General features: G+C 37.8%; 1 protein-coding gene across 1 annotated transcript in view; it reads right to left on the bottom strand.

Annotated features, from left to right (window-relative positions):
* LOC136877207 (uncharacterized) overlaps positions 1–14,183 on the bottom strand; it is a 131,481-nt gene that overhangs the window by 22,640 nt on the left and 94,658 nt on the right. The window contains exon 2 of the mRNA XM_067151041.2: positions 10,985–11,189. Coding sequence (XP_067007142.1) covers positions 10,985–11,189 — 205 coding nt within the window. The remainder of the gene's footprint in view (positions 1–10,984; positions 11,190–14,183) is intronic.

Below are 14,183 nucleotides of genomic sequence, written 5' to 3'. Positions count from 1 at the left end.
TTATTAAAATAGGACATGTTTCATCCACATTTGGGACATAATCAGCTAATTGGAATAAGGATAATATAAAACACTTGCTGAATAAATGGTGATCAACACTCTCTGTTACGGAGATACTGTGGTGGACAGAAGTGAAAGAAGGTGTGGGCATGAATGAATCTTATTAAATATTAAACTGATACTCATTCTTCTAGAAGTGAGGTTGACTACAAAATATTTAGACCTTCCCAAAAAAACATATAAGCTGAACGTGTTTAATGTCCTTCAAATATAAAAAGAAATATTTAAATGCTATGACTTCAATAGACTACAATACCATATCAGTATTAGCATTATCTCCATTCGACAGGACATGAGTAAGACATCCCATTGAAACTTCAAGACAAGATTGACCAGTTCAGTTCCAAAACGTAACATAAGTTTGTATACATTAATGTAAATTGTGTAAAAAGTAGTTTTTAAGAATAGTTCTACCACAAGTTAATCTCCAATAAGTTGTAAAAATGTACAGATGGTTCAAACCCATGTATCAAGCTGTTCTCATTACTAACTCATGAATGTTGACAGTTAATATTATCTCCATTAAATGTGAACAAGATTTGGACATCACATTAGTACTTTAAAACAGGATGGCTTGATCACTCCATTGCTATTGTTATGTAAATAATATTTACTATGATTAATCCTAATATAGCATCCACTCAGAGCTCTGACTTGGAGATAGAATCATGGCTGATGCTGCCTGCAATGCCAGGCAAAACATGTACCATACTCAAACTTGTTATAGTCATAAAGACTTAACTAGTATTGAATATCTATCTAACATTTAATAATTGAATTTCAATACGGTCAAATTGAAAATAATCACTTGTAATGAATGAAGACAATCAGAAAACTTTAAAATTATGGTTATATTTCTTTTTCAGCTATCTTTTCTCCTCCCCCCCCCCCCTTTTTCTTTTTTTTTCAGAAATAAGACTTTACAATTTTCAGGTAGAAAAGATCATAAGATAGGGTAACAATTTTAGAATATCAAATAACAACCTTGAGCTTGAGGCTCACTAATTATACATTCATCAATGAGCGCTGCGGCTCCTTTCAAGGAGACGACCCTCCCAATTTTATTACAAGTTGTCCATTTCATGACCGTATCGATGTTTAATCAAGAAGTAAGAATAAATAACCACCTAATCGATTTTATTAATGCCTCAGGCAAAATTGAATAAAATTAAAACTTACAGGACATGTTTCGACCACTTAGTGGTCCTCTTCAGCTGTATAAATAAAGAACTGAAAAGAAAAACATTGACAATAAGCACAAATAAACATCTTTTCCAAACAAGAACGAGAGGCAAGATGACCTATTCTGATGACCTCCATTTTTATCAAAGGAGTCTCCAAAGAACGTTTATTTGTGCTTATTGTCAATGTTTTTCTTTTCAGTTCTTTATTTATACAGCTGAAGAGGACCACTAAGTGGTCGAAACATGTCCTGTAAGTTTTAATTTTATTCAATTTTGCCTGAGGCATTAATAAAGTATCGATTAGGTGGTTATTTATTCTTACTTCCTCCCAATTTTCTTTTACAGAGTATTCAAAGTATACAATGTTTCAAGAGCACCTTTATCTAGGAGACTAGGAGACTATTCTCCGCACTTTACACCATTACAGCCTTCAACATTTACATTGTGTCTTCGCTCTGTCACACTTGCAATGTCCAGGCCTATCAAAGGCACAACCTATTTTGTTACAATTCCAACAGTATTTACTGTCTATTCTCCGGACCACCTTTTAAGCAGACTAAAGCGGAAGTCACACTAGCCGTGGTTGCCAAACGAGCCGGCGCGCGATTCAAACTTGTACTCCACCACTATAATACAGCACAGCTCACGGATTGAACCTTGAATGAATTTAAAATAATTAATACATTAACGTGTGCATGTTACTGGTACCTGGAGAAAAACCTGTTCTGCCTCCACTTTGTCCAGCACAAATCTCACATGGAGTGACCGGGATTCGAACCGCGGAACCCAGCGTTGAGAGGCCCATGCGCTGCCACCTGAGCCACGGAGGCTTTCACAATTTTTATGTACTAACTACAATTTCACGCTTAAAGCATTGCAAACCAATTCTTTTGACATATACAGTAAGCATTACATTCATTAAATTATTACTATTATTATTATCAATATATATATATATAATATTTTATTATTTATTATTCATATTATTATCTAAATATATGGCCTGATTCCTGATTGAAATGAGCTACTACTCACGGGCGATTTATGAATAAGCGAAAGAAGTTAGGATTATATACTCCAACTGGAACGAACTTGAAACTGACAGATGAAGTTGGGGATCCAGGCGAAAATCTGTCCCACCTCCGCTTTGTCCAGCACAATTTCAATAAATTAATTATTACAAATATATTTTTATAGATTCCAAGAGAGAGATAAAATCTAGAATAGAACAGGCCAGGAGGCAATTTTTTAGCATGAAACAGCTATTTACAAAATCGAACCTAAGTGTGCAATTAAGAATGCGAATGATTCGGTGCTATGTATTCTCCATTTTTCTCTTTGGATGTGAAAGCTGGACCCTTGACCAAAATCTAGAAAAAAAGAATTGATGCTTTTGAAATGTATCAATATCGCCGCCTACTCCGAATACCATGGGTGCTGAAAATTTCAAATGATGAAGTCCTTCATCGCATGAAGAAACAAAAAGAACTTACTTACTGTTAAAAAAAGAAAAACCCAATATCTAGGGCACATTATGAGAGGCGAGAAGTACCAGCTATTACAACTCTTCATTGAAGGTAAAATACAGGGGAAAAGGTCTATTGGCAGGAGGAAGAATTCATGGCTGAAGGACATCCGAAGATGGCACAACTGCACTTCAGAAGATGCTTTCCATGCTGCAACATCACGTCCAGAGCTGGCTATGTGGACCGCCAACCTCCGCTAGGAGAAGGCGCCTCAAGAAGAAGATATTTTTATAAAATATTATTACATATTATTATTATTATTATTATTATTATTATTATTATTATTATTATTATTATTATTATTATTATCATCATGCAGGAGGTTTCAGCATCAGCTTACCCTGTGCCTTAGTAATTAATCTGTGTCACTATCGAGTGGCTGCACAGCCAAGTCGGAATCAGAGCCGGGGTCAGCACATGAGGTAAACAAATCCCGCCGTCAATACTATTCGCTCGGAAATGCTTATAAACAGACAGAATCATATTTCTCTCGCCGGACGTAAAACTCTTACGTTTCTTCTTCAACTGATAACAGTGGTGAATTTTTGTTCGGATCCATTGCATAATAATATCCAATAACGAGTAAGAAGAAACTTACAAACGTACAAGAGACTACAAGAATTATGAATTAGAACACAATACGCACATACACTGTTTTTGTAAAAGCGAAGCACACTGATAAAATTCTCTCACTGCTGTTTTAAACAGACTATGATTGGAACTGCACCCACGTGTTCAGGACAACCACCGAGTGCACCATTGCCAAAACTCGCTCTGAGTAGCGCACCCCCCTCGACCCCCCACCAACCGTGTGACAACACCGTAGGGGCTGCCCCTTTAGTCTGCTCGGTCCGGAGAACAGATACACAACCGTCCAACATATTTACACAAAATGAAATAGAATTTCACAGAGGTATCGAATACCCAATCTACAGGGCCTTTGTGAGAAAAGAAAAAAAAACAATAACAAGAGGTTCGAGTTACTGGCCCAAAAATCGAAATGATGTGGAGGCGGACACTTGCGGGCTTCAGGCCTGAAGTTACAGAGGCTGAGGTGACTAGATGGAGAAGCTACATACAGGAAATGGTTACAAAGTCATAGTCACCTCAAAGACGGAAAAATACATATACAAAATTTCCTATTGGTCAATATTTGAAGTTGGTGGACAGAGGTAGAAGTGTTCTAAACTTAAACATACCAAAAACAAGGAATAAACGATTCAGTTTAGTAAACCTTAAAATAACAAATTACTTTGTAACCTTAATAATCCCTCTTCACATCAGAGGGCATGACATAAGTTTTTATTGGTACAGACATCTGTAGAGAAAAGTCCAAACTTCTTGCACAAGTTGTTACAAGTTTTATATTGAAGAGGCATTCTCCAAGGTGCTTCATGTAAGTGTACACTCTCCATATCCCCCTGTGGGTGGGGCGATAGAATAACACCCACGGTATCTCCTGCCTGTCGTAAGAGGTGACTAAAAGGGGCCTCAGGGGCTCTGAACTTTGGAGCGTGGGTTGGCGACCACGAGGCTCTTAGCTGAGTCCTGGCATTGCTTCCACTTACTTGTGCCAGGCTCCTCACTTTCATCTATCCTATTTGACCTCCCTTGGTCAACTCTTGTTTTTTCCGACCCCAACGCTATTAGGTTTGCAAGGGCTAGGGAGTCTTTCATTTTCATGCCCTTCGTGGCCCTTGTCTTTCTTTGACCGATATCTTCATTTTTCGAAGAGTCGGATCCCTTCCATTTTTCCCTCTGATTAGTGTTATATAGAGGATGGTTGCCTAGTTGTACTTCCTCTTTAAACAATAATCACCACCACCACTACACTCTCCATAGCAATATCACATAATGTGTGGCATTAGTCTTCAAGCTCTTAACACATCTTCAGCATTCAATGTACACATTTGAAACTCATCTGTACGTTAGCTTCCAACATAGTAATGTATTTTGACCTAATTACCATTGATTGATTCACCAGGTGAATCACCCTTTATTCATCAAGTATTTTATATTATAAAGATAATTTTTAAAATGAATTAAAAATAAAATGTTCCACCTATTCAACACAAATGGTTTGTCTAAAACATTACATTATAAAAGGACATGTTTTGGCCTTATTGGAGGTCATCTTCAGCTTAAAGATTATGAGGAAACAAAATATGCATACAAAACAGAAAGAAATAACAAGATATAAATTACTATAACAGTCAATATTTTAAAATGTTTATCATTCTTCAATCCTGTTGTATAAGCAATAAATATCATGCACAAAATAAATGCACATTTCAGAGTCAACACTGACAGCTGTGCTGGGTGCACCACTGCAACCTCGAAGGATATCCCCCTATTAACAACCTTATGGACAGATAGACTTACTTTCATAACACTGGGATATCCTTCATTTTATTGTAACAAAACAAGATTGTTCCTTCAGTGACACGCCACATCAACAATTAATCAATTTCATTTTGATCAGTACTGTGATATGTTCTTGTAATGCATATTTTACTATGATCCATGATGGGACTACTAATCGACAATGACTTCTTACATCATAATTTTTGTCAACACAAGTGCAGTTTTGAAATCATTTTAAGTGTCATTAATCTTGTGACCAACTTGTTTTTACTCAAATCCACTTAAATATTCATCAAATGTCTATTGTGTGAATTTTTATGTGTGCACTAGAGTATTTTATGTGTTTGTATTTGTAGCGTGAACTAGGGAGGTTTAACCCCCCTCCGCTCATATGTCCCATGATGAACAGCTGAGTATGACTGCTATGTACTGTGTATAAACTAAAGAGTACTTCGATCTTGTTGTCGTGAGATGAGCAAAGTGGGTACGTGTAATAACAACAAACACATTAGCTGAAAAAGTTCCTTGAAAACTTGTAGAGCTATATTCATTAAATTGTCAAGTGTTTTCAGTTCCAGAACAGAGAGGAAGTTTTAGATTCCATGATTTCTTTATGAAAAGTGGCAATGTTAACCAGGAATCTGAAGCTGAAATCAGAAAGTCAAGTGTGAGAATGAACATTTCTTTTTTTCATGAATAAACAAGTTTAGTGGATAAAAATGACAAAAAACATTACTCACTTAGTCTTTCTTCCAGCCCTGTGCATATATGATTCAACACGGGTTGATACTGGCCTTCATACTGACCGGGGACTGCATTCGCTAGGGGAAGTAGCGGATGAGGGGATGGGAAGGGAGTTGAAGGATAGGAAGGATTTAGATATCCTGCATGTGGCCAAAAAAGGAACCTAGAAAATATTCATATAAACCTTGATCAGAAAAATCCCACTCATAATCGTAATGAAATTCAAGAGAAAACAACATTCTAACCAATTTAATAACTGACAGATCTGAGTCAACAAACAAGCAAGGATGGCGCAACATGCAATCATTCAACTCGCTTCACATCCCCTCATCCGCCACTTCCCCTAACGAATGCAGTCCCCAGACAGGACAAAGGCCAGCATCAACCCGTGTTGAACCATATATGCACAGGGCTGGAAGAAAGACTGAGTGAGTAATTTTTATTTTATTTTTTTGGTCATTTTTATCCACTAAACTTGTTTATTCATGAAAAGAATTGTTCATTCTCACACTTGACTTTCTGATTTTAGCTTCAGATTCTTGATAAAGAAATCATGGAGTCTAAAACTTCTACCCTGTTCCAGAACTGAAAACAACAGGAAACACATTTAATGAATACAGCTCTACGATTTTTCAAGGAACTCTTCCAGTTAATTTATTTTTTGTTGTAATAGACCTATGTACCCATTATGTTCAAACAAGTTTTTCATCTCAGGACAACAAGACTGAGGAACGATAAATGTTTTAAAATATTGAGTTTGAAGTAATTTTTAATCTTGTTATTTCTGTACCACTGTTTTATATGTATATCTTGTTTCTCAGTAATCTTCAAGCTGAAGTTGACCTGCACTAAGGTCAAAACTTGTCCTGCCGAGCTCGATAGCTGCAGTCGCTTAAGTGCGGCCAGTATCCAGTATTCGGGAGATAGTGGGTTCAAACCCCACTGTCGGCAGCCCTGAAGATGGTTTTCCGTGGTTTCCCATTTTCACACCAGGCAAATGCTGGGCTTGTACCTTAATTAAGGCCACGGCCTCTTCCTTCACAGTCCTAGCCCTTTCCTGTCCCATCATCGCCATAAGACCTATCTGTGTCGGTGCGACGTAAAGCCAATAGCAAAAAAAAAAAATTGTCCTTTGATAATGTAATGTTTTAGACAAAGAATTTGAAATGGTAACAACTTCGTACTAAATAGTTGGAACACTTTATTTTTCATTCATTTTAAGAATTATCAATACGGAACCGATAATGAAATTTATTACCTGTAATATTTTATATTGTCCTTATTCCAATCATTTTGTCTTTCACTATCAGCTGATGCGGATGAAACATGCCCTGTTTTAATAAGTATTTGTTATTTTGAAATTGTTTGACTCATTGGCTGAATGGTCAGTGTTGAGGCCTTCGGTTCAGAGGGTCTTGTGTTCGATTCCCGGCCTCTGATTAATTGTGTTTGTCCCAACACTTTTGTCTTCATATTCAGACAACTCACTATACTACCAACCACTACAGAAACACACAATAGTGATTACATCCCTCCATACTGTATAGGGTTGGCGTCAGGAAGGGCATCCGGCCGTAAAACAGGGCCAAATACCCATGTGCGATACAGTTCCCACCCATGACCTCACAGGGGTGAGAAAAGCAGTAAAAAAAGTGTTATTTTGAAATGAATAAAGTAACTTTTGTATTTTAAAGGTGGAAATTTACATTAAATATTTATAGCACTTAAGGAGGGTCATTTTGACATGAGTGACACTCTACATTCAGGAAGACCTTGGGGTCAGATGAAAACCGTTTAAACACCTTAATGCACAACCAACAACAGCAGTGCAGCCGAGAAATGGCAAATGTGATGAACTATGACCACTCAACCATCGTGCAACATTTGCATTCAATCCACAAGGTTTTGTATGGGTACCGCATGCTCTAACCCAAAACCACAAAAATCAGCATCTTTGTTTGCTCATCATCGATTGGCTCATAGACAACAATGATCACTACTGCTGATGAGAAATGCAAACCTGAGAGTAGAGATAATGACGGGCCCCAAGTCATAACCATCACTGCTGACATCTATTGCCACCAACTGAAACATCTTGCAGATGCAATCCAAGAAAAACGACCACCAACACTCTGCTAACTTCACAGTTTCCAGGAATTAGGTTGGGAAGACATTCCACAGCCACCTTATTCACCCGCTCTCTATCGAACAACCTTCAAGGAACTTAGTTTCCTGATGAAAATGGGCTCCAAACATGGCCTGATGCCTTTTCTTAACTCAAATCCACAAGATTTCTGCGGGTGTGGGATTGAGAAACTACTCCAGTGTTGGCAGACTGCGGTAGATAGTGAAGGAGAAGATATTGTTGATGCAGGCGTGAATGGGTCGGTATAAGACAATCAGAAGATTAATTTTGAATTTTAAAATTATAACTATATTTCATTCTCTGCTATTTTTGGTTTCTTTTCAAAATCTCAACTTGTCAAGTAATTAAAAATTAGTTATAGAACCTTAGATTACAAGCTTGTTTAGAGAGTTCAAGATAACAGATATACAGGTTGGGCTTGTAGCTCACAATTACACCTGAGCATTGTTAGTCAAGGAGACGAACCTCCCAATTACGTTTACATCACAAGGAGACAAGAGTATTTGAAATATACAATCTTCCAAGAGCACTTTTTGTCCTACAAAATATCTAGGAGACCATTCTCCTAATATTGGTACACCGTTCAACCTTTACGTTAATTGGACGAGCGTCTTTGCTCTATCAGTTTAGGAATCTGTTTCCAGATATTCACATTACCAAGGCCTATCAAAAGGCATTTAGCAAAATCAAACAGTATTCACTGTTTTCTATGTTTAACAGTCTAACATCTTTACATAGAGTTTACCAGGGGTATCGAGTACCCATTCTTCCAGGCCTTTGTGAAAAACAACAGGTTAAGTTACTGGCCCAGAAATCAAAATGGCACCCCTTGAAAATTGAAATTCAAAGTTTAAAACCCTATTTGGGCTTATGGCCCGAAGTTACTGAGGTGACTAGATGGAAGTTACAAAGATTACAAATTGAAAAATTTTACAAAATCACAGTCACCTCAAAATCAAGTTGATAGGGAACATGAAAGGGTCGCTCACTCTCTGTTCCCTGTTTACGGTGAAATTCCTTTGGCTTGTTTGAAATTTACATTAGAAGTTAGAAATTTACCTTTTAGAAAATTAAAGTTACATTATTAAAGATTTGAAACCTTCCGCTCGAGATAGCTTTCAAATGATATAGATGTTGATTCCCATAGGGAATCTGAAATATTTGTCCTGAATGAGCAAATTTATAATACCAATATAAATGGTCCGTTATTGGACATTATAAATTTTCCAGCTAGCTCATTCTTGGTTGCCAGCGTTTCGCCCTCGTGTGCTAGGGTGGGCTCATCAGTTGGTACCTAGCACACCTACCAATACGCTGGCTAGTGCATACCGTGGAGGCCACTGCGTAGGCTAACTGGAGCCACCGGCAGTGCCAATGCACTAAGAGACTTTGTCTCATCACTAAAAATGAGCTAGCTGGAAAATTTATAATGTCCAATAACGGACCATTTATATTGGTATTATAAATTTGCTCATTCAGGACAAATATTTCAGATTCCCTACGGGAATCAACATCTATATCATCTGATGGCCAAGCAGGCATCAATTTTTAGTGATGAGACAAAGTCTCTTAGTGCATTGGCACTGCCGGTGGCTCCAGTTAGCCTACACAGTGGCCTCCACGGTATGCACTAGCCAGCGTATTGGTAGGTGTGCTAGGTACCAACTGATGAGCCCACCCTAGCACACGAGGGCGAAACGCTGGCAACCAAGAATGAGCTAGCTGGAAAATTTATAATGTCCAATAACGGACCATTTATATTGGTATTATAGCTTTCAAAGACTATCGCTTAGTTAAACCAGGACTGTAATTACCTGGAGGTGATGGACGAGGCACCCCCACCTCCATTATTAACACACACACTCGACTGTAACGATCAATAAGACAAACTGGCTCGAAAAAGTGCCAGCTTTTATACCCAAGGGGAAAGTTCCAGAAAGCTTTGGGCTAAGGCCCGACATCCCTCCAAATCTTATTGGGTAATCAAATAGATACAAGACAATGCTTATTGGCTGAAAAATAAATATACAAAATTTTCTATTGGCCAACATCTTAAGTTGGCGGGAAGAAATCGAAGTGTTGTAAACTTTAACACAAGAATAATCAACTCGGTTTAGTAAACCCTGGAATACAAAATTAATTTATAATTTTAGTAGTCAACCTTCACACCAGAGGGCATAACACCTGTAGGGAAATGTCCAAACTGCTCGTATTAGTTACATATTTTGGATGGTACATAGCGTTCTCCCAGGTGCTTTATTTAAATGAACGGGGTGGGTGTACCTTCTGGTACAATTATGTGTTATAAACCTATAAGGAAACACTATGCATTAAGGCACCAAGTTTGGAGCCACAACAGACAACACTGGTCTCAGCTGCCGCACATGAGAGGAAGCAGCGATGTTGACGTCACATTCTTGTGTAAAACATTTTATTGATTTCCAGCAATAAACAAGAATTTCCAGCAATCTCGCTATTCCAAGCTTCATGTTTATGTTTGATGAACATTCAGACTGAACAAACAATAAGCGAAGAAGAATTTCGTGTTCGCCTGTCAAAGTTATAGTCAAGAATCAAATTATTCTGCTCCAAGAAAAAAAAAATTAAACATCATATTGAAATGTTAATGTCAAGAGAACTTGTTAACAGTACCTTTTTAACTGAGAGTGCCTTGCAGAGAAAGTAATAACAAGTATTGAACACAGGCTAATAGGATGATAGGTTGTTTAAATCTCTACATTTGAAATGCTTTTGTACTGATACAGAAACACAGCTTCTCTTTATAACAGAAACAGAAACAGAAGAATGAGAAAGAATAAAAGAATTCCTTGTCACCTGATGTCACCTCACTGCAGGGCTCCATCGCCACTTGTCTGAAGGAAGATGACTTCTGAAAACCATCTTCAGGAAAGCAAACACACAATGGCTTATGGTCATGAGATGTTTCAAGTCTCGCATACCTTGAATCATAAATTTCTTGATAACACGGTGAAAGCGGGATCCTGCATATGTGTTACCGTCCACTCCTTCAGTAGCAATCGTAACAAAGTTCTTCACCGTTTTGGGAGCGATGTCACCGAACAGACCGATAACAATACGACCAAGCTCCTCGTCTCCAGACGATACGTCAAAGTACACCTGCTCCGTCACCTTGTACTTTGTAGCCTGCAAGTAAAGAGAACAGACAGTTTTAGGCTGGGCATTTCCAACTAGTGGAATTTAATCTACAGTATACATACATTATTATTAAAATGTATACCGTTGTCAACGAGATGGCAAGTTCTAGTTTTACACTGTGAACACAGGTGGATCTAATTTTGCAGTCAGTAATAAAATCAACGGAATCATGTGTGACGCCGATCAGACTGAGGTCTAACTGTGTAACTTTAAGAAACGTGATGTATGTTCTTTGTAGTCAGATAAAGATTATTGCTCACTGTTATCAGTCTTGGTGTACGCTTTGTTTTGACAAAGATTATGAAGTATTGTCTATTTAATTACATATTCAACGGTATCTTCAATACGGATAATGATTTTTATCACTTGCAACATATTCAACAGTTGTCAGACCATAACACATGTTTCTGTTTGGTGGGATGAACTCAACCAACAATGCTGTTTAAGTTTTATGCTAGGATGGTGATCTCTTTTTTAATGAAATATTGATACAGCTGTATGTATAGACACACAAAACAAAAATGGGCACATGGTATTATTCACCTCCCACAAATGTTATATCTATAGCTTCAGTGATCCTGCGACAAACTTACGATGTGCTCATTACTTTTTTGAGTGGCTGAACATGATCCCAATTTGTCGAACATATCTGTACATTGTAAACAATGTATTTTAGCAGGGCTGAGTGGCTCAGACAGTTAAGGCGCTGGCCTTCTGACCCCAACTTGGCAGGTTCGATCCTGGCTCAGTCTGGTGGTAATTGAAGGGGCTCAAATACATCAGCCTCATGTCGATAGATTTACTGGCACGTAAAAGAACTCCTGCGAGACTAAATTCCGGCACCTCGGCGTCTCCGAAAACCGCAAAAGAGTAGTTAGTGGGACGTAAAACAAATAGCATTATTATTATTACAATGTATTTTGTCTCTTCGTGATGTAGCAGCCTGCCAGTCAATTTTTAAAGTTGGACACCCCTGTTTTAGACGACAGAAGAGGGCTCAGCTACTGTTCAATACATACACATCTCCATCATTAGGTGGAGTAATAATCAATTAGTTTGAGCCTTCTTTAGTGAAAAAAGGGGGTAAAAATGAAATAGCGTATGGCTTTTAGTGCCAGGAGGTCCGAGGACATCTTCGGCTCGCCAGGTGCAGGTCTTTCGACTTGACACCCGTACGCGACCTGCGCATCGTACAAAGGGGATAAAAGTTATTTACATAATAGATGCTAAAAATGTGTTAAACCTGATGAAGGAACAAATGAAAAACAAAAGAGACATGACGGAAATAAAAAACAAATATGTACACATTTCCATCATTAGATGGAATAATAATAAACTCGTTTTGAGACATCTTTAGTGACAAAGGTTAACATTTTTACATGATTGTAACGGTTCAAATCCCGTTGCGAACATTCCTCTGTATTATTATTATTTTATCAGTATTATTATTACTACTAGCATGTACCCGCGGCTTTGTCCGCGTTTATTAATTCAACTATTTTATATAATAAACTATTTTTTCCTCATAGAGCTTCCAAACCAAACCAAACCAAACCACATGGCACTACAGTCCTTGAAGGGCCTTGGCCTACCAAGCGACCACTGCTCAGCCTGAAGGCCTGCAGATTACGAGGTGCCGTGTGGTCAGCACGACAAATCCCCTATAGAACTTCCGGTTGAACTATATTAGTGTCCTTCCAAGTGGAGCTAAGATATATAGTGTGTTTGCCTTTCCAACTCTTGAACAAACCAAGACCAACTCCCATCCTCAGACCATACTATTAAAAAAACATAGCCGCCGAAGTAGCTGGTATTGCTGGTATTGCCTAACATGAAAATATTACGTACATATTATATAAACGGCGGTAATTTAACATGATAAATGTAACATCATAGGGAAAATCACTTTTACACGTATGAAAACGCTTCACCAACAAGTACGCACCACATGTAATCAACTAGAATCACATATATTCTACTAAAAATGAGCCCAAGAAGGTAATTATTTAGAAATTTCAATTCGTCAAATAACGTTTTCTCTTAGATTTCACTTCGCTGGATAGATGAAAATACATTATAAAGCTGTTAAAATGATATTTCTAACATCATTTTGAACGTTTCAAATTAATTAAGGTGCGGAATTCCTTGATTTATTCGCTCTCATGAGAACTGTGAAACATAATTTTATTTATTTATTTATCTATTTGTCATAAGTCTGTACAGAGTTCTCCTCCACTTTCACAGACCCTATACATAGGTGTACATAAATGCCTGAATGAGGGTTTTTTTTTTTTTTTTTTTTTTTTTTTTAAATGATTCCATGACCGAATTAAATTGTCATGCATGCATGAATAAATGAATGAACACTTCTCTCCCAGTCATGGATAGCTACCAACTGAGGAGAGAACATTCGGTTCGCAGGATAAATCCATGGATGGGATTATGCATAACTACTGCCCGGTCGTGTTATCCACCCCTGGTGAGAAGCCACCTTCCCAAGGATAACATGTCCGGCCCTTTCTCTTGAGGCCCAAACAGAAGACCCCACCTGATATAATAGCTGTCAAACACTAATTTCTCACCACTCCCTAAATTTCTGCGAGGCACACGTAAGCGGAAATCCCGCTCCCCATGTGCCCCCCTCCCTATTCTTCTATCTCTGTTGCATTTAGGTCACTCTACATATTCGATTGGGATAGGCCCGTCCTATCCCGTCCTACTTCGCTTATATCCTTACATAAGTGTATAAATTAATGAATGAATTCTACATTAATGTATGAATAAATGAATTAATTAATTAATTACTGATTCCCTAACTGTATTGAGAAAACATGTATGGATGGATTTATGAATGGGTATATGAATATTCATGCATGCATGATAGGGGAAAAAACTCATCCCTCCCAGTACGGATAACCAGTAACTGGGGAGAGAGCCCTTATTATGAATTAATTAAATGACTGAATGAATAATATATGTGGA

This window comes from Anabrus simplex, chromosome 7, assembly GCF_040414725.1.
Source record: "Anabrus simplex isolate iqAnaSimp1 chromosome 7, ASM4041472v1, whole genome shotgun sequence".
Taxonomy (NCBI): domain Eukaryota; kingdom Metazoa; phylum Arthropoda; class Insecta; order Orthoptera; family Tettigoniidae; genus Anabrus; species Anabrus simplex.
This window is presented reverse-complemented; position numbering and strand designations above follow the sequence as displayed.